Source organism: Limanda limanda, chromosome 13 (assembly GCF_963576545.1).
Source record: "Limanda limanda chromosome 13, fLimLim1.1, whole genome shotgun sequence".
In the NCBI taxonomy this organism is placed as follows: domain Eukaryota; kingdom Metazoa; phylum Chordata; class Actinopteri; order Pleuronectiformes; family Pleuronectidae; genus Limanda; species Limanda limanda.
In genome coordinates, this window is record NC_083648.1 from 26,426,415 (window position 1) to 26,445,805 (window position 19,391).

Consider the following 19,391-nt stretch of genomic DNA (forward strand, 5'->3'; position numbering starts at 1 on the left):
GGGGAAGCCATCCTCTCCCGGTGATTTATTGGGTTGTAGTGAGCATAAGGCCTTTTCGATTTCTTTCTGAGTGAAGGGCAAATCAAGATTCTTTTGGTCTTCATGGCCGAGTTTCGGCAATTCAATAGTGGACAGAAATTCATCAATCTTAGATAGATCCTCTGGCGATTCTGATGCATATAGATTTGTATAAAACTGTTGGAAGGCGTTGTTAATTTCTGTTGGGTTGTGTGAGATTGCACCAGTTTCAGTTTGAATTGCATTAATTGTCCTTGAGCTTTCCTCTGTTCTCAATTGCCAGGACAAGATTTTGTGAGCTTTCTTTCCCAATTCATAATATTTTTGTTTGGTTCTTAAAATATTTTTTTCAACCTTATAGGTATGTAAAGAATTGTATTTTAGTTTTTTGTTAACCAGCCGTTGGTAAAGTTCTTTAGACCCAGATTGTTGAAACTCCTTTTCCAATTTCAGAATATCTGCTTCTAGCTGATTTATCTCTGCCACATATTTCTTTTTGATACCCTTTGTATAAGATGCCTCTTAGATAAGCTTCAGCGTTTCCCATAATATGAAACTACTGGGGGAGGAGGGGCAGTTTATCTCACAGAAAAATGTTATCTGGTCCCTAATAAACTGGCAAAAGTCTTGTTCTTTGAATTAACTGTGTTGACAATAAGAAAAGGTCGATCCTGGTGTGAGAGTTGTGTGGGCAGGAGTAAAAGGAATAGTCTCTAGTTTGAGGGTGCATCTGTCGCCACACATCAGTCAGGTTTAGATCTTTCATAAATGATAAGGTAGTGGTGGCTGCTTTTGTTTTGGATGTTGTTGTAGCTGACTTATCTAATATAGGATCTAAGCCAAAATTAAAGTCGCCTCCTACAAGTATGTTTTGTTATTCCCCCGATACTTTCATAAAAATATCTTGAATAAAGGATTCATCATCATAGTTGGGTGCGTATAAGTTAAACAGTGTCCAGGGTTCCGAGTAGATTTGGCAATCAACTAGGACATAGCGGCCTGCTGGATCAATTATAGTTTCTCCAATTGTAACTGGAATGTTTGTTTTATTAAAATAGCAAACCCCCTGGCTTTAGAGTTAAATGAGGATGATAACACGTGTCCCACCCATTCTCTTCTCAGCTTTTTATGCTCCTGTGTGGTAAGATTGGTCTCTTGTAAAAAAAGCGATATCCGTTTGCAGTTTTTTAAGTTGTGTCAAAACTGTCTTCCTCTTAAAGGGACTCTTACCTTTGTTGCATTTGAGAATTACAGCACATTCGAATCATCCCGCCTTCCTCCAATGCCCCACCCCCTCGTTCCCATCCGCGGTGTTTTTTCTTTTGTTTTTCCCCCTGGGAGCGGCTGTTTCAGTACGCCGTGGACCACTTTGGTCTGCCATCGTCAGTCGCTACGGTCGATACGGTCGCTACTCGCTACTGTCTGCCGTGGAATCAAAACAAACCCTATAGTTGAGGACGCGCCTTGATGACGCGGGCCCGAATGCGCGACAAGAAGCAGACGGGCTTCCTGTCTGTTTCCATGCAGCAAACAGACAGGTCTGTCGGCCAATAAGGTCCTTCGGTCCGAAGAATTTTATTGGTTGAAGTTTTCACTAAATATTACGAGAGTGAAATAATTGTTTGCTTTAACTCCTGGTGGGTCTGTCTTGCATTTTAGAGTGTCATTACCTTATTAATACCAATTTAACCTTATCCACAAAAAGTGTAAAAATGCAACAAAGGTAAGAGTCCCTTTAACTGGTCCATTTAGCCTATTCACATTAAAGCTAACAAACTTAACTACCCTATTCATTAATACTAACTGTGTACATCAGAGTGTCATAGCCTCCTTGTAAATGCACTGTGCAAGAGCCAGTGTATCTCCTGTGATGAAAGAAAAAAAGTAGGGCTGGGCAACGATTAAAAGTTTTAATCGCGATTAATCGCATGATTTCCCTGATTAATCACGATTAATCGCATTTGTATACGCAAAATCCAATAATGAATTAAAAAGTAGTGTATAGCGCAATTTTATTTTCAATGTTCTGCCATATGAACGAAAGTGCCATAACATTTGTTGTGCAAACACTTTTAACATCAGCATTTAATACAGTAGCAGTTAAATAAAATATTCAGTGTAAATCTCAACTTAACAATGTTATCAAAGCAAATACAAAATTAAAGCTCAATGCCACTGCCAGGGCATTAATGTTATCCTCTTTGTTATGAAAAATGTATACTCCTCCCTGCGTCTAACGTAGTCTGCCGAAGCCTCGCTCCGCTCGCTGTTTCGTTGAGTGATTTGCTGATATCAACTGTGTGTTTTGCATTTAGGTGATATTTTAGACTGGAAGTACTCCGGTGATAAGAAAATTCACCTTGGCAGTGGCTACAAATTACTTTGGTTCTGTCAACTCCACCATCTGGAAGAACTTTAAAATTAAAATGGCCATGTAAGAGAAGACATTTAACAAGAAAACAAGAAAACAAACCCCTTCACTCACCCACCCCTCTTCCCCCCAAGTGTCTAATCCTGAACGTTTGACACTATCTTCCCTATCGAACTGGGTTGTGCACTCTGCACTTGTAAGTATGACACGTCTGGCATGGTTCAGAAAAAAATAAACCAGCCCAAGACTCTGTCTGAAAAAGATTTTTGCAATATGCATAGTATCCATTTTAGGTGTAACAAGAAATTATGAAAAAAAAGCTGAAAACACCCTTTTCTGAGATTGTTAGAATGCAAACAGGGTGGGTTAACATGCACTGTCAACTTTGGGACCTAATATAGACATGTGTGTGCCAAATCCTGTCCAAACAGTTGAATTAACCACAGGTGGACTCCAATCAAGTTGCAGAAACATCTCAAGGATGATCAGTGGATACAGGATTCACCTGAGCTAAATTTTCAGTGTCATGGCAAAGGCTGTGAATACTTATGTACAAATTACTTATTACGTATACGTATTTTTAATAATATATGTATATGTGTGTATGTGTATATATATAACTATATATATTTATATGTATATAAGGGCTGTCAGTTTAACGCATTATTAACGGCGTTAACGCAAACCCATTTTAACGCCGTCAATTTTTTTAACGCAAGATTAATGCAGAGCTGCAGCTTCAGTATCTGTGTCTGACCTGCTCTCGCTTTTTTTAATATTTCGCCAACTAAAATATATATTTTTAAGCTATTGTAGCGTCCCCGCTTCCACAGGACACGGAACTTCTTCGTGGTTTAGTAACTTGTATTTTCCTCTACACGAACATGTGCACTTCTCGCTCTTACTACGTCACTCGCACACATCAACAACACTTCACTTCCTCATTGATCCCCGGTCAACAAAACAACCCCATCCTATTGGTCCAAACAGTCACATGTCTCACCCCGACCCCTTCACTGACCCTCAGACATCAGAATGCTCCTTCAACAGCGTTTTACTCAACATACGTCAAAACCAAACATAAACATAAACCCAGTCCGTTACACTATTAGGCTGCAGCTATATGTTTTTATTTATTTAAAAATAGGGTACTTCTTATTTCATACATATTCCACAAATATGGGGAGGACTCAAATAGCCCTACAAAGTTCTGTGTTTAATTTATTTCAAAGTAGGCCGACACTTGCCTGTGTATTTTGTTTGTTTGTTATTTTGTTGCTTGTCTGTTTGAGTAGCTAACTGAAAGCAAAGAAGTAGTAGGCTTACCTTTTATTGGTAACCTAACTGTTACGGTTCATTGTTTCTGTAATAAGAGGCCTGACTGCTATGCTCACAGCAAACTTGAAAAAAAATAAAAATATTAAGGCATAGTTCAACTGCACTATAGTCCTTGTTTACCTGAAATGTGCACTTTATAATTTTATTTTGTACCGCCGTGTTTGGCTATATTGTTTTTCAATAAAATAAAACATTTGCATAAAGAAAGCCAATCCACTCTTCCATGTTGATAAGAGCATTAAAACGAAAGTAAAATTATGGGAAAAAAAATAGATGAAGGGACATTAATCGTTTGACAGCACTAATATATATATATATAAATATATAGTTAAGGGTTTCATCCACCTGTTGGTTCTGTCCCCCTGGTCCGTCATGTTCGTTCCGGGGAGTCGCGCAGGAATGCCGCCGCTTCTTTTGGTATTTTGAAGAATTTTCTTCCTCCATCGGGAAGCTTGACCCTTAATGTTGCAGGATGAAGCAGGGCAAACGGGATATCCTTGGATCGCAGCTCCCTCTTAACTTGGTCGAACTCCTTTCTGCGTTTCATCAGGCTGGCACTCAGGTCAGGAAAGAATAATACAGGCTTGTCCTCGTACATGACGGGACCGTTGTTCTTATTATACATATAAATATATATATATATAATTATATATATATACACAAGAACTGCAGCCAGGACATCACCAGTTTTACTCATCCTTACTGATAACATTTCAGACACCATTAACTATAATGTTGATTCTTATTTGATCACAAAACCAATAATGGTCTCTGCGGCTCAATACTGGCTCCAAATTACTGGGTATTATAACTTCAGGTTAGCTTGGCTTGAATCAAACATTTTTTTCGAAGTTAGTATTCTCTGTCCTTTTGTAATCACAGCCGTTGATAGTTCCTATAGATTTCCTTGTCCTGGGTTTATTGAGGTGGATTTATTTGTATCTGTCAGTGTTTAACAGTCCATACAGAAATGCATAAAACAGTGCTATCTCTGGGCCAGTGGGCAGAGACTCATCATCATTGAGGAGGAGAAGAGTTGAAAAAAGAGAGGAGTGAAGTGGAGAGGTGACAATAGTAGTTTATCTAGCTTGGCAAGTCAGTTAAGAATAAAGTTTATTTGTAATGATGGCCCTGAAAACCAGGTACCTCCAGGGGGAAGAAAATGTGATGAAAATGTATTAAGAAACATTCAGCATAACTGAGATTCTCCCTTTTTTCGTGTTTGGTCCTTTTTTTTATTTTTTTTCAGATGCAATCAAATTGGATTTGCATAGCCCATATTCCAGAGGTGTAAAAAGTACTGAAATATATTACTCAAGTAAAAGTACCTTTACTTTGATGAAATTTTACTTAAGTACAAGTAAAAGTACCCATCTAAAAATCTGCTCAAGTAAAAGTAAAAAGTAGTTCATTAAATTAAGTTAAGTTAAATTAAACTAAATTAAGTTTAAATTAAGTATATTTAAACTTTTGGTTAAACTTTGGACCACCTTTAGAGCACTAGTCTACAAACATCTTGCTGAGATGTGGCCACGGGTTTTCTTCATCTGCTTTAATCTCAACGCTTGTTGGTCGTCCGCAATATCATCCTTCTCTAGCTCTCGTGAAATTCTGAACTAGTTTAGTTCAATCAGGAGAGACTTGATAATTTCTTTAACAAATTTATTTTTACAATTTACAAGAATGTAAAAATGTTTAGTGTTTGGCATCCTAGACCCCTGTGTGATGTCATCTCGGGATAGAGGGGGGCGGAGCAAAGCGCCGCACAGAAACACCCCCCCCGGGGTCTAGACACTGGTGGTGGTTCATCGTCGATTTGATGGCCCATGTATGGGTTTTGTCCTCGTGTGGCATCCTCTGTCCTTAACCCTCACAAGAGTAAGGAAAAACTACGAAAAACCCTTCTTGAAGGGAAAACGTAGAAACCTCAGGAAGAGCCGCATGCGAGGGATCCCTCTTCCAGGACGGACAGAAGTGCAATGGATGCCAGGAGTAATGGTGTGATGTCCGGCTGTAGCTGCCGCCTTGGCCCGTGATCCATGTTATCTGGAACCGGAAGGGGTGAGAATGATCTTCTTGGACTGGAGGAGATTGGGGTGGAGGAGGGTTAGTGCTCGTCGCTGAAGTGACACTGCTGAGGAAGAGAAGAGAGGGAACTTTTAAATTCTGACAGCTGCTGCTGTGACTGGCTGAAAGATCCCGCGCGGGCCTGATTGGAAGATTGGGAAACGCCCGCGATCAGCTGACAGACGCGGGTTAAACCCTCTGAGGCGTTCCCGAAATTTAGGACCGCCCACAGTCAGCTGATCTGAATGCAGGTTAAGTCTTCCCTATTGAACTTACGCGAGCTTCATCTCAATCAGGAGAGACTTGATAATTTCTTTAACAAATTTATTTTTACAATTTACAAGAATGTAAAAATGTTTAGTGTTTGGCATCCTAGACCCCTGTGTGATGTCATCTCGGGATAGAGGGGGGCGGAGCAAAGCGCCGCACAGAAACACCCCCAAAAGAAAAAGACGAATGTGTAGATCAGAGGGAGTGAGATACTGGTGAGTCTTACCTTGTGTAGTATGTAGTAGAAGACGATACATACTTTGGAAACGAACGAACGTTTATACATTTTCCTAGTGGAATAAGATGATGACTCGTTTAGAGTGCATCTACACCCTCGAGTGGACGAGATATGAGGTAAAAAGAAGAGAGGTATGTGCAAGTGTAATCAGGGATCTAGAATGTGATATGATTAAATCAATAATAGATGACAGTGATAATATATCAATAGCAACCGCTACGAAATTTTGGTTGTTTGAAAATTAGGTACACTGGACAGAAAGTGAAATGTCGTGGTGGGTGCGGGTTTTAAATGTAGAACTTAATAAAAGGTCGTTAGACCGAAATTAAATAACGGTCCAAGACCAAATAAAATAAATATCAACGAAAGTGTAAGCGGTACAACCACCACAACAGAAATTAAGACGGCTCGGCACACCATCAAAGGAAAATAAGGTGGCATGGCGAAACTTATGGAGGTCCGCTGGACCGAGTTAAGCCATGTGAGTGCAAGATGTCAAACTTAGTAAACGGTCACTAAAACCAAACTTAAAAAGAAGGTCATTAGACCAAAATGAAATTAAGGTCCAAGACCAACAGAAATAAAATGTCAACAGAAATATAATCGGCACGACCACCGTAACAAAAATTAAGTCTCATGACGAACAGAAATTAAAACGGCTCGGCACACCGTCAAAGGAAATTAAAAGGCATGGCGAACTTCTATTAAGGTCACCTGACCGGTTCAAGCCATGTGAGTGCAAAATGTAAACTTAGAAAAACGGTCACGAGGACCGAACAAAAATAAAAAGGTCATTTGACCAAAGAAAATAAGGTCCAAGACCAACTGAAATTAAATGTCAACAAAAATCAAATCGGCACGACCACCGTAACAGAAAATAAGTCATATGACGAACTGAAAATAAGGTCCTTTTCTTGCTTGCGCTGGACCGAAATTAAAATACAGGGTGCACATACGCCGCTCGCACGTAAGGGGTCCTTCCGACCGGATGTGGTGCAGGCTGAGACAGTGTCTCAGTGTGTGAGTGGAGTTCCTGGATGTGTATATTCAATGAAGAATTTATGAATAGCTGCGGGACTCAGAGAGTGAGAAAAAAAAATGAACCACCACCAGTTATATGAATTACTTACCGACATGTTTATATCCGGGCGAATATAGGAGGTGAAGGCCGAAGAAGACCACCTCCCCATTTGTTGGAGTGCAGAAGAGGAAATACCTTGGTTTGCAGCAGAAGTAGCAGCTCCAATCCTGAACGAATGGGCTGAATAACGCTCGGCCGATAGGTTGCTTTTAATCAGGATTTTTTTTAAGATGAAGATTAAACCAGTTTTTTGTTAGGGGAAGTTTCCCGGGGATGAGGAATAGGGGCCCGAGAGGGCTGGTGGAAGGCCTGATTTTTAGAAAATTAATCATGGACTGAAAAGGGCAAAAATATGAATCGTTGCGGGCCACGACAATGGAACAAGCGCCTTTGTATTTGGAGTGTTTAAGCTGGAGGCTGTAGTGCGCGGAGTGGAAATTGAGGTCGTTGAGGGAGATGTTGAAGTCGGGATTAAACGTGTGGGAGCATATAGTGAACTCCCCGATCCTTAGAAATCCGTAAAAAGCTAGTAAACATACAGCCTCTAGCAGTGAGTCTGTGTAGGGAGAAAACACGCCGTTTCTCAGTACTGACAGCATCCTGTGCAGGACAGAAAGCGTGATGGGTTGTCTGTTGTCTGGCAGGGGAGGAGAAGCTTTTGCGATGCCTTTAAGTATTAATTTAACGGCTTGATTTAAAAATAAACTGGGAAAAGAAGGATTGTGACATCTAGCGTTAAACTGGATTCCCGCTACTAGTCCTCGGATGTAGGATGGCTTGAAATGCCGAACGTCCGTACAGTAGCAGATGAATGCGCACACTACATTTACAAGTATAGGTTTGGGTGTTATGTGAACGGAGATGCAAAACAAAGAAAAGGTCCTCCAGGCGAAATCATACATTCTTAGAGTGGATGGTGCTAATCCTTTCCTCATGTAGAATTTGGCTGATTCGAGGTATTTAACCAGGGGTTCGTCTTTTAATAGAGAGAGAGAACGTGGAGAGGAGGAACTGGAATTGGGCTGGAGCAGGCTTCTGGACAGAGACGTCGGAATGTCTGAAAATTAAAACGGGAAAGAGAATCAGCGAGGGTGTTGAAATGCCCTGGTACGTGACGTGCAGTGATGATAAAATTATGTGTAACGGCAGACCACGTGATGCTTCTCATGAATGGCATGATGATTTTGCATGAGGACCGCCCCTTATTGATTATGTTCACCACCGTTTGGTTGTCACAGAGGACCGAGATTCGCTTACGTGCCCAATGCTGTCCCCAGATGTGGCATGCGACGGCAATGGGGTAGATTTCAGATAAAGCGGAAGATAAGTTGTGCGTTGGGAAGGAGGGAGGCCAGCGGCTGGCGAACCACTGGCCTTGGAAGAAACCCCCAAAACCCACGGATGGGGCGGCATCCGTGAATAACTGTAATGAGTCGGAGGAGTGAACCAGGTCTTCGTAAAAAAAAGTGACACCGTTCCAATGGTCGAGCAGGTGGGACCAGAACCGCAGGTCGGATCGGCATCCTTCGTCGAGCGATATTTTGTCGTGGAGATTCGGAACGGAGGTTGCGGTTTCCAGAAGAAGGGGAGATGAAGGAGCGTCCTTGGGGAATTACACGCATAGCGAAGTTCAGGTGACCAAGGAGAGAGAGCAGCTGCTGCTTGGTGATGTTTATTGCTTCGCTGTATGTTTTTGCGATTTCGCGAATGCGTAGTAATTTCTCTGATGGGAGGGACGCTTTCATTTCGATGGAATTTAATGTGATGCCCAGGAATTCTAGCCGTGTATCTGGGCCTATTGTTTTTTCTTCCGACAGGGGTACACCGAGTGATTGAAAACAGCATTTCAATTTTTTGAGAGACGCGCCTGAGCTGTCTTGCGGGGAATCTACCAGGAGAAAATCATCCAGGAGATGGAGAACAGAGGGGACTCTCACTCTGTTCAGCAGGATCCAGCACAGCGCCTCGGACAGGTGGTTGAATATACTTGGACTGCTCCTGCACCCGAAGGTCAGGCGTACCGCGAAGTAGAATTTGGATTCCCATCGGACGCCGAGCAGATTCCACTGTGAGGGATGTACGGGGATGATTTTAAACGCGTCGGTGATGTCTGCTTTTGAGAGCCAGGCTCCTTGCCCTGCGAGTTTTATTAATTTTATTGCGTGGTCGACTGTGGCGTAATTGAGAGAAAATTGTTCTATCGGGATGGTACTGTTTATGCTTGCGAAGGGGCCGGTTCGGGGGGCTGAGAGATCGAAAATTAGTCTCTTTTTTCCAGAATATTTCCGTGTGGCTATGCCTATGGGGTTTGAGCGAAACACTGCGAATGGAGAGGATTTAAATGGACCGATGATGTAGCCTTTTCCCACTTCTTTCTCGAGCAGCTGAGAAACAATCCCTGGTTCCTTGATTGCGGACTGGAGATTTTTTGCCACGTATGTGATGGTGGGAGAGGACGGGACCCCCACGTGGAAACCTTGTGTCGCGGAAGATACTGAAGGCAATAAGGAATTGTCCAATTGACAGATCTCTGATTAGGCGTGGATCGGTGGTTTTGAACACCGCGGTTAGGTTTTCTCCTGCTGCAATTGTTTTATCGCACTCTGGCGATGGCAGGATGAGGCTGACTAAGTTTATGTCTTTGCCTTGTAGGATTTTTGATCGGAGGCGTGCTGAAATGTTTGCAGCCTGAGGGATGTACGGCCTACCTATACCGGGCGCCGGGACAGCTGAGGCCAAGGTGTGTTGAGGGTTTTCGCTGGGTAGGGAGAGCGTGTGCGTGGCTGTTTGTGCTAACGAGAACTGCGGAGCGCTGGTGTTTGAGGATGAGGCGAAGTGTGCCGCGTTTTCGAGCGTCTCCAGCCGGTTGTCGATGTTTTGTAAAGTTGAGGCCAGGGACTGCAAGGTGGTTGTTAGCATGTCGCCTGGAGCTGGGATGGGTGCCGGCGCACGGGGACGGGCTGGTGGGTTACTTATCTTAGCCGTGGGGGCCTTGGATGGAGCCGCTTTCCTGGTTCGTTTGCGCCCGCGGGCAGGCGCGGCGGAGAAGTCGGCTGGGTTAGATGGGACGGAGCTGGGACCAGGTTGAAGGGACACGTAGTCTGCTAGATCCCGGAGCTGGGCAGGAAGCAGGCCTGGGGCTGGTGTGATGCCTTGGTCCCGTAGCTGTGCGATGAGCATGTCAGCTTCGTCTGTGCGGGATCCAGGATGTTGTTCAGCTAGGCGGAGGCTCTTGCGCCGACCGCCAGATGAATTGGAAGCGATCTCTAGGAGCAGATCCGCGCTAGGATCAAAGACCTCCTGTGGATCGTTGTCATCGGAGTCCGACATGATGGTAATAGCAAAATAAGTAGGTTTTGCCGAGCGTGCTGTTTAGCGAGTCGCGTGTAGTGCTCGTCGCTGAAGTGACACTGCTGAGGAAGAGAAGAGAGGGAACTTTTAAATTCTGACAGCTGCTGCTGTGACTGGCTGAAAGATCCCGCGCGGGCCTGATTGGAAGATTGGGAAACGCCCGCGATCAGCTGACAGACGCGGGTTAAACCCTCTGAGGCGTTCCCGAAATTTAGGACCGCCCGCAGTCAGCTGATCTGAATGCAGGTTAAGTCTTCCCTATTGAACTTACGCGAGCTTCATTTCATTTCATAGTTTTAAGGTGGAAAGTGAGAATGAAAGACATAACTCGTTTTTTAAGGAAAACTTTATCCATCACTAGCCCTTGCCTGAAACTGTACTTCATATGTATCAATTACTAAAATAAATGTTTTTTTTAATTATGTTTTATTATTGCTAATTTTCCCTGTTTATTTATTCATACCCTGCAAACAAAAGGCATAACAAATCAAAGTTTTGATAAATTTATTTTGAAATGGTTTCTTTTATTTTGAAAAGGTACTTCCTGAATAATATGGAAAAGATCGCTACTGGCATGTGTGCCTCGCGCACAACACTGTCTACCACTGCAGTGAGAATTGCCTTGCGCCTTGAACTATATTTTTTTTTACTCAGTAATGGATGTAATTTCCAATGTAGCGAAGTACAATACTTCAATCAAAATCTACTTAAGTAAAAGTAAAATTACCCATTTCAAAAACTACTCAAAAAATTACAAAGTACACAAAAAACTACTCAATTACAGTAACGTGAGTAAATGTAATTCGTTACTATACACCCCTGCCATATTCACAATAACAATTTGACTCATAGGGCAGGTGTGACACCCTCCAGCCTTAACCCTCAACAAGAAACAACCCCCGAAAAATGGAAAAAAAGGGTAGAAACCTGAAACCTCAGAGAGAGCCGTATGTGATGATCCCGCTACCAGGACAGACAAAAGTGCACGGCAGTCAGTAGTAAATAACAATATTTACAACATTCATGAGGAATACGAAGTCCAACACAAATGGAGAGGTGTATCAATGTTCTAAGTAATTATACCTAAAAAAAGTCAGACAAAGGTGAAGGGAGCAGTAATGACAGAGTTATAGTGGTAGGATATGTTAGGTGGTATAATGTATAGCTAAGCAATCTAGTTGTCATCATACGCCATTGCGTGTGAGAAGCGCAATCAGCCCCGCACTTTCTCGTGGTGAAACCTATAGGAGGATCCCCTCCATTTTTTTTCAGATTTACTGGTAAGTAAGTGCAATAACATGTTATATAGATAGATACGATAGAAACACTATATTGTTTATTTTGTTGTGTCAGTTATCAATTATTTTTTTAATACATATTTTTGGTACATTTTGCCTTTATTGATAGGACAGTTAATTCGTTGACAGAGGTAACAGTGGTGCATGTCTACACTAAAGCCTGTATTCAGTTAAGCTTATTTCACATAGTATTGCAAGTCTGAAATTCAAACAGATAGACTTTAATTTTAATTTGGCCTCTTTTCACTGTGTTCAATATTTGTGAGACTATTGCACTAAAAGAGATAAAAAGTATAAAGGTCTATCATAAAAATTTTGTTTGTGTGGGACATGGAGGTGTATTTTTGTTTTCTCTCATTCCAGGCTTTAGTTTTAATGGCACAATAGATTAAGGAAAAAAAAAAGGACATCAGTATTAAAATTATTTTACACAATCTCCAGCAAATAGCTCATTATTTGTTCACACTTAGCTTCATGCAGTCCCTTTATGCTGCATCATAGCAGAGAGCAGAACTGCAGTAGTTAGGTGTTATAAAAGATTTATGTCTACAGTTGGAAAAAACTATTCAACAACAACTATTCAAAAGCATAATAGTGCCAGAGGTGTCTGTGGTGATGGTAGACTTGTAGACATTGGAATGACACTTTCTTTCCTCTTTTTACTTACCCATAAAAACAAATACACAAACACACCATTGCAAAACCATTGTGGTGGGCTCTCAGATGCCCTGGGGTTATTTTTTTTAAGTGTTAGGAGACTGTGTCCATCTTTATTTCTGTCTTCCTGCTTTCATCCATGCATCAGCCCCCTGAAGCCACCAGGACACATGCTTTACGCCAGTGCCAAACACCTGGCCTGTCACTTCCTACTTCTCCCATGTGAACCCAAGAGTTCCCTAAAATAACCACAAACGTCATACAAACTCTGCTCTGACCTGCTTAAATTATGTTACAAACATCTTTGACTTATCTGCCCCATTTTAAGGCAGTTAAATGTTCAGATAGTAGCTTGTGTGCACCCTTTGTATGTTACCAAACACCACTGGAACTGATAGTCAGCACTCAAGACATTCTGTATATTTCCATTAGAGACTTGCTGAAGTTTTTTAGAAGCTGTGGGTCTGGGTTTCGAGTTCATTTGTACACACCCTGAGCTTTTTCATCACTTTTTGTCCTCTTGCTCGTGTTTATGCGTCCCATCATTTAGACTCCTTGTTTCACATCACTGGACAGTTTACCGCTCAATCAAAATATATATTAACGTGTTCTGTGATCTTTGTCATCACATAAATTAGCTCTAAGCAAAGGTCTTCATGCATGAGCTGCGAAATTGCATGAAACATCGATAACCTTATGTCGGCAGAACCATAATAGAGGACTATCTCTCATAATGTTAAAGTAGCTTACACATACCATTGTTAGCAGTTACATTAATTTATTTTTCAGGTTAAAAATGTACAGGTAAGATTGATATGCTATAATTTTTTGTTCAAATATCGGGATCCCACAATTGACCTTAGTTATTATGGCTAATTAGATACCGGGTAAGATTGAGGGTGGGTAGCGCTGTTATTCGAATTATGGGACGTCACCATTGCCAACGAAATGTCCGAAAAATAATAGCAAAATGCATTTGTTTTCCATGTCCAACAGGTCCAACACAAGGCACATAGAGGACATTGACTGAGGGTGTAAAACAATACTTTTCACAGCTGCTTGTCAGGTGGTAGAAGTTGGTATTAATTGCTTCTGAAATTGTTTAAATCTCTGTAAATGTCTGCTAATCGCTGCAAAACTAATGACATTTCCTTCAGTTTGTGTATAAAGTGGTAAATGTGAGCATGCTAACATTCTAGTTACATAAAAATGTGGTAAACATGTGTTTGTGCAATAATGCGTTAAAAGTGATACCATAGAATGGTGTGCCTTAAGGCATTCAATAAATTTGGTTATCAAAATAAAATATAAATCATCAATATTTAAAATATTAATATTGAATCATAACTTTAGTTTTTTAAAGTTATCACGGGCACCACCCTTCAAAGGAATGGAAAAGATAGCCAATTTATTGATTAAAGTCAGTCTCATTTAGATCTAGTTCAATTAGAAATCTCAATATTTACTAGGGATGAGCGAGTACAGCATTATCTGTATCTGTTAACCATATGAATTATCCGTATCCGTACTCGGAGTGGGCGGGGCCTAACCCGGAAGTGGGTGTGATTTAACCCGGAAGTGGGCTGGTTCAACATAACTTTCTTTTTTAACTTTGACATTTTTTTATGATTTTTTTATTTTTATTTTTTTTAAATTTATTTCCACACCAGGTGTGTGTGTGTGTGTGTGCGCGTGTGAGTGAGATGCGAGGGGCGTTCACTGTCTCCCGGAGAAATGAACACTCTGTGTATGCCAGTGTGATAATAGATGACAATTTCAAACCATACAAACTGTCATGTTGTACTGTATTTAATAGAGGTTTACTTTACTGTAAAGTACGTGTAAATGTAAAGTGAAAATAACAAAACCAGTCATTATGACTTGTGAACAAATATAATTCACATCTTTCTATACTAAAAACACAGAGTGTTAATTTCTCCGGGAGACAGTGAATGTCCCTCGCATCTCCAGCGCTCCTCTACTAAGCCATTGCAGGTCTCGTGAAAAAGTTTCCAAAGACTCATACCCGAAAACCCAGTCGGGAAATGAACGAATCATTTCTGCTTCCTTGACTGAGCCTATGGAACAGTCCCGATGCGCAGTGAACCTGAGTGACTGAGAGACAGAGAGCTGTTCTGTGAGTGAGTGAGCAGAGCCGTGTGTGACGGGAGGAGCGCTGTGACGCTGTGTGAGGATTTTCATTCAGTCCGAGCACAGATAATGACTCCGATTACTCGTATTATACTCGTAATCGGCAAAAGTGCTTTATCCATACTCGTTTCAGCCGAGTATCCGGCTCATCTCTAATATTTACTATTAAAGATTATATAATGAACAGTGAAGGTTATACATTTGTGAAAGAAAAACATTTATTATGAATATAATAAAGTATAAAAACACAAATTACTAGCAAACGTACTAGCTGAGCAAAGATGTGTATGTGAGTGTGTGTGTTTCCATGTCAATTAGGGTGCTTCCCAAAATGGCTGACCAAAGTTCACACCTTCATCAGCATGCTTTCAAAATGGTTGTTGACCCCCTACAGATAGCAGCCCCCCCCCCCTTCTTCTGAAGTGGGGGAGGAGATAACTAAGTGTAGAGATATGCGTGTGTCTGTGTAAATGTTATTCAGAGAATGAATGATTCAGAGAGAGAAAGCCTGTGAAGAGCCTACCTAACATTAACTTTCATTTAACTTATAACCACAATATCACACATATAACAAACTTATAAATGTCACACAGAATCAAATAAACAGTCTTGCTCAGCTTAGTATAATTATTAAGCCCAACATGGCACCAGTCCTTAGAAAGGGAGAAAGTTGCTGTGCAGTTCGCAGTTCTGTGACGTCTCCTGGCTGGTCTTAAGATTTCTGCATTCGCGGTTCTGTTGAGCGGTGGGGCTCAGTCGCTAGTTCAAAGTTCTTACCTGCAGGACATCGAGTCGCTGCTAGGAGTTTGGAAAAGCTTGATTTGAGAGGTCTCCTTGAGAAGATGAGTTGGAAGCTCCACCTCCGACCTCCTGTCGTTGGGTGCGAAGAGAAGATTTTAGCTTGAGCAGCCCAGCTCCCCCTCGGCGATGCAGGAGAAGATAGGCTGGCAGCCTTCCTTCTAGGAAGGGTTGTGGAAAGAGAATGAGGAGGGGCAGAAGTTGGCTTATATTGGCCTGGTGACCTCACAGGTCATGGGGCCAAAGTGACCAATTGGAGTTGACCCTGGTGGCTTTTCACAACTCTGGGTGAAACTGTTCAGAAAGAGTTCAGGAGGCTTCTCAAGAACAAAAGACCATGCGGCTACAGGCTTTTGTCTAGACATGAAGGCCGAAAAATCCCAACACATGATACCTGCTAAACACCTTCATGTTGGCACTGTTGTGGTGAGCATGCTAGGATGGTGAAAGCATTTAGTACAGTACAGAGCTGTTAAGACAGTAGCAAGTCTGTTGAGTGTTGTAACGTGTTGTTCATCTATGCAGCCAGCTAACACACACTTGAGAGCAGTATTCTCATGATAAATGATCCTGGTAAAATAAAAAACTTGACACTGGTGAGCTTGTTCAAAGGGTCTGCTTAAAAATTGCCTCATTTTATCCCAAAATCAGCAGTATCCCAAATGTGAAATCACCCGTATGAGTTTCCCTCTGCTCCCTGGCTGTGGCCAGCTTCACCCCTCCTCCTTCAGGACAAGTACCAGCACTATTACATGTTTTTCATGATAATGCTATGATTTACCTGGAAACTTTCAATATAAGAGATGAAGAGATATAAGAGAGAAGAAGTCGGTTAGGTTGAAATAGTACTGTTACTGGTAATGGATTTTTTTCACTCTTTATTGTGTGTCTTATATTTGAGGCGTTATCATAATAATACTACTTTGTTTGCAAATTGGCTATTTGCACTTCCTGTTTGCAATGTACCCATGGATGTACAGACACTTATCACTGGAATATTTAGAAACTGAGGACGGGCTTGATTCCCAAGGAGCTTAATTTTCTCAGATTTTAGTGCCCATAGCATGTTGAGGGAAGGTTCTTGTAGAAAATGGAAACCTCTTTAGGCTGTCTTTAGACATGCACTGAACTACTCACATACTCTTTCCACCTGGCCTCCTACTATAAAATCCGTAAAAATTCAGGATAATTCGATGTTTGAGTGCAGCAGGGGATCCTCTGCTGGATTTAACGCAAGGGAAAAGGGGGTTGATTACACTTCTAACACGCGACACAAAAATTAAGATAATAAAAAGAAAACAAATATCTCCTCTGAAAAGGCAGTGACACAGAGATTAGGGAGAGGGAAGGGACACTTTGGAAATTGTACGTATTCCCATATGTTTTAAAAATTTTGGAGCGTTGAGGAATCTGTATTATATTCCAGATAATGGTGCATTTCCTTTTCTGTTGCATGTGTCAGCTTTGTTTATGTTAGGAATACCATTTAAATAGATTTACAAAGAGACATTTCTTGCAAGACAAATGGGGAACTTCTTCTATTTGGTAAGTTCTTGCTACTGTTTGTAGTTGTGCTTTTTTCCTTAATGCTTTTTCTTGTCCCAATCAGGTGGCCAACGCTGCTACCCATCTTGAATCCAGACTATGTGGTGAAGAAGATCATCCATGCTGTGCTCACAGACCAAGCGTACCTGCTGCTGCCCAAGACTTTGTACCTCATCACTGCTCTCAAGAAGTTAGTGTCAATCTTTTCTGTTCTTCTCAACACACTGAGTCGCTCACTGTATAGCTACCAAGTCCACACTGCATGTCATTACCTGGTTATGAATGTGACTGACCGACTACCAACTTTAGTTATAAGTTAAATATAGTGATATTTGAATAAACAGACAAACAGCGCCTTGCAGTGAGAGGGGGTGCAGATTAACAAAGTCTGCGACTCCAGGGTTTGAGCGGTCGTCCTCTAACCAGAAAGTCGGCAGTTCGATTCCAGTCTTCCCCATTCCGCATGCCGAAGTGTCCTTGGGGAAGATACTGGACCCCAAATGGCCCCTTCTCTTAGAAAAAGTGCTGATCAAAGATACACTGTATGAATGTGTGTGAATGGGGAATGTAAAACTGTGACAGTGACAGCATATTGTACAACTGTTTGACCCACTCATGATTAGGAATAATTCTGAAGTAGAAGTCTGTCTGTCTGTCTTGCATTCAGGTCATTATAAACTTGTGAAAACTTAATTATTAATATTATATTGTTTAACTGTTGATTAATACCCCTTAATCCTACACTGGACCTTTAATGTAGAAAACAACTAGTAATGATACATGCCTGTAAATATTTATTGTAGCAGATCCCCGAAAGATGGTCGAGACTTAACTGATGTTTTGGTGGTTTATTTGAGCCGTCCTTATACAACACCGAACAAAACAATTAAAGACCTTAAACACTGTAAGACAATATCAACGAATAATTTCTCATCTACTATATCTGTGCATTTTGCAATCATAGCTTTAACCAATCAATCAATCAAATTTTATTTGTATTGTCCATATTCACAAATCACAATTTGTCTCATAGGGCTTTAACATGGTGTGACATCCTCTGTCCTTAACCCTCAACAAGAGTAAGGAAAAACTACTAAACACAAATGACTCATCATTAATTTGTACGAATTGGGAGCGATCAGAAAAACAAGATTTAAACCAGTTTAGGGCGGTTCCATTAATGTTAATTAACTGTTTTAGTCTCTGTAATAAAATTTGATGATCAATTGTGTCGAATGCTGCACTGAGATCTAACAGAACGAGGACAGACACAAGTCCCTGATCTGTAGCTATTAGAAGGTCATTGGTGACTTTTGCCAAGGCTGTCTCTGTACTGTGATTGGTTCTAAACCCAGACTGAAAGTCTTCATATATATTATTTTCCTGGTGAAACTCACACAGCTGATTGGCTACAACTTTTTCTAAGATTTTAGACAAGAAGGGGAGATTAGATATTGGCCTGTAATTTGCTAAAACCTCTGGGTCTAGGGTGGGTTTTTTGAGTAGGGGTTTGATTACAGCTATTTTAAAAGACTGTGGTACATAACCTGATGACAATGACAGATTGATTGTGTTAAATAATGAACTATCTATTAGGGGAAGAATTTCTTTAAGCAATTTTTTAGGAATAGGATCTAAGATACAGGTTGTTGGTTTAGAACCTGAGATTATTTTGGTAAACTGATCACGGGTGATCAGAGACAAGCTGTCTAAATAAGGGGGAGGATTCTTAGCCGTTTCTGAGATCTCCGATGTTGGGAGGGTATTAGTGCCAATTGAGGGCAGGAGATTGTTGATTTTATTTCTAATAGTTAGAATTTTATCATGAAAAAGGGTCATAAAGATATTGCTATTTAGGGATCGAGGAATACTGGGTTCGGTGGAGGTGTGACTGTCAGCCTGGCTACAGTGCTAAAGAGAAACCTGGGGTTTGTTTTTATTCTCTTCTATTAGTTTTGAATAATAGGCAGCTCTTGCTTTGTGGAGAGCCTTTTTATATTCTTTATCACTACTCTTCCAGTCTAGGAGATTTTCAACACTATGTTTCGAAATGGTCATTGGCACAGTTATGACACAACTGTGTGTAGGCAGTTTTGATAAATGTGGAAGCGTGACCTGAAGCCATCTCAACTGGGCTTTTTCTATGACTTGATCATGTGCAGTGACTCACTGAGTGGTGTCAGGGCAGTGCGGAACATTTTCAATTTT

The 19,391-nt window shown here is 41.2% G+C and overlaps 1 protein-coding gene across 2 annotated transcripts in view; it reads left to right on the forward strand.

Annotated features, from left to right (window-relative positions):
• Positions 1-19,391, forward strand: part of sdr16c5a (short chain dehydrogenase/reductase family 16C, member 5a) — a 57,310-nt gene that overhangs the window by 25,338 nt on the left and 12,581 nt on the right. For both annotated transcript variants that reach the window (XM_061083804.1, XM_061083805.1), the window contains exon 6: positions 17,248-17,373. In XM_061083804.1, the coding sequence (XP_060939787.1) occupies positions 17,248-17,373 (126 nt within the window). The remainder of the gene's footprint in view (positions 1-17,247; positions 17,374-19,391) is intronic.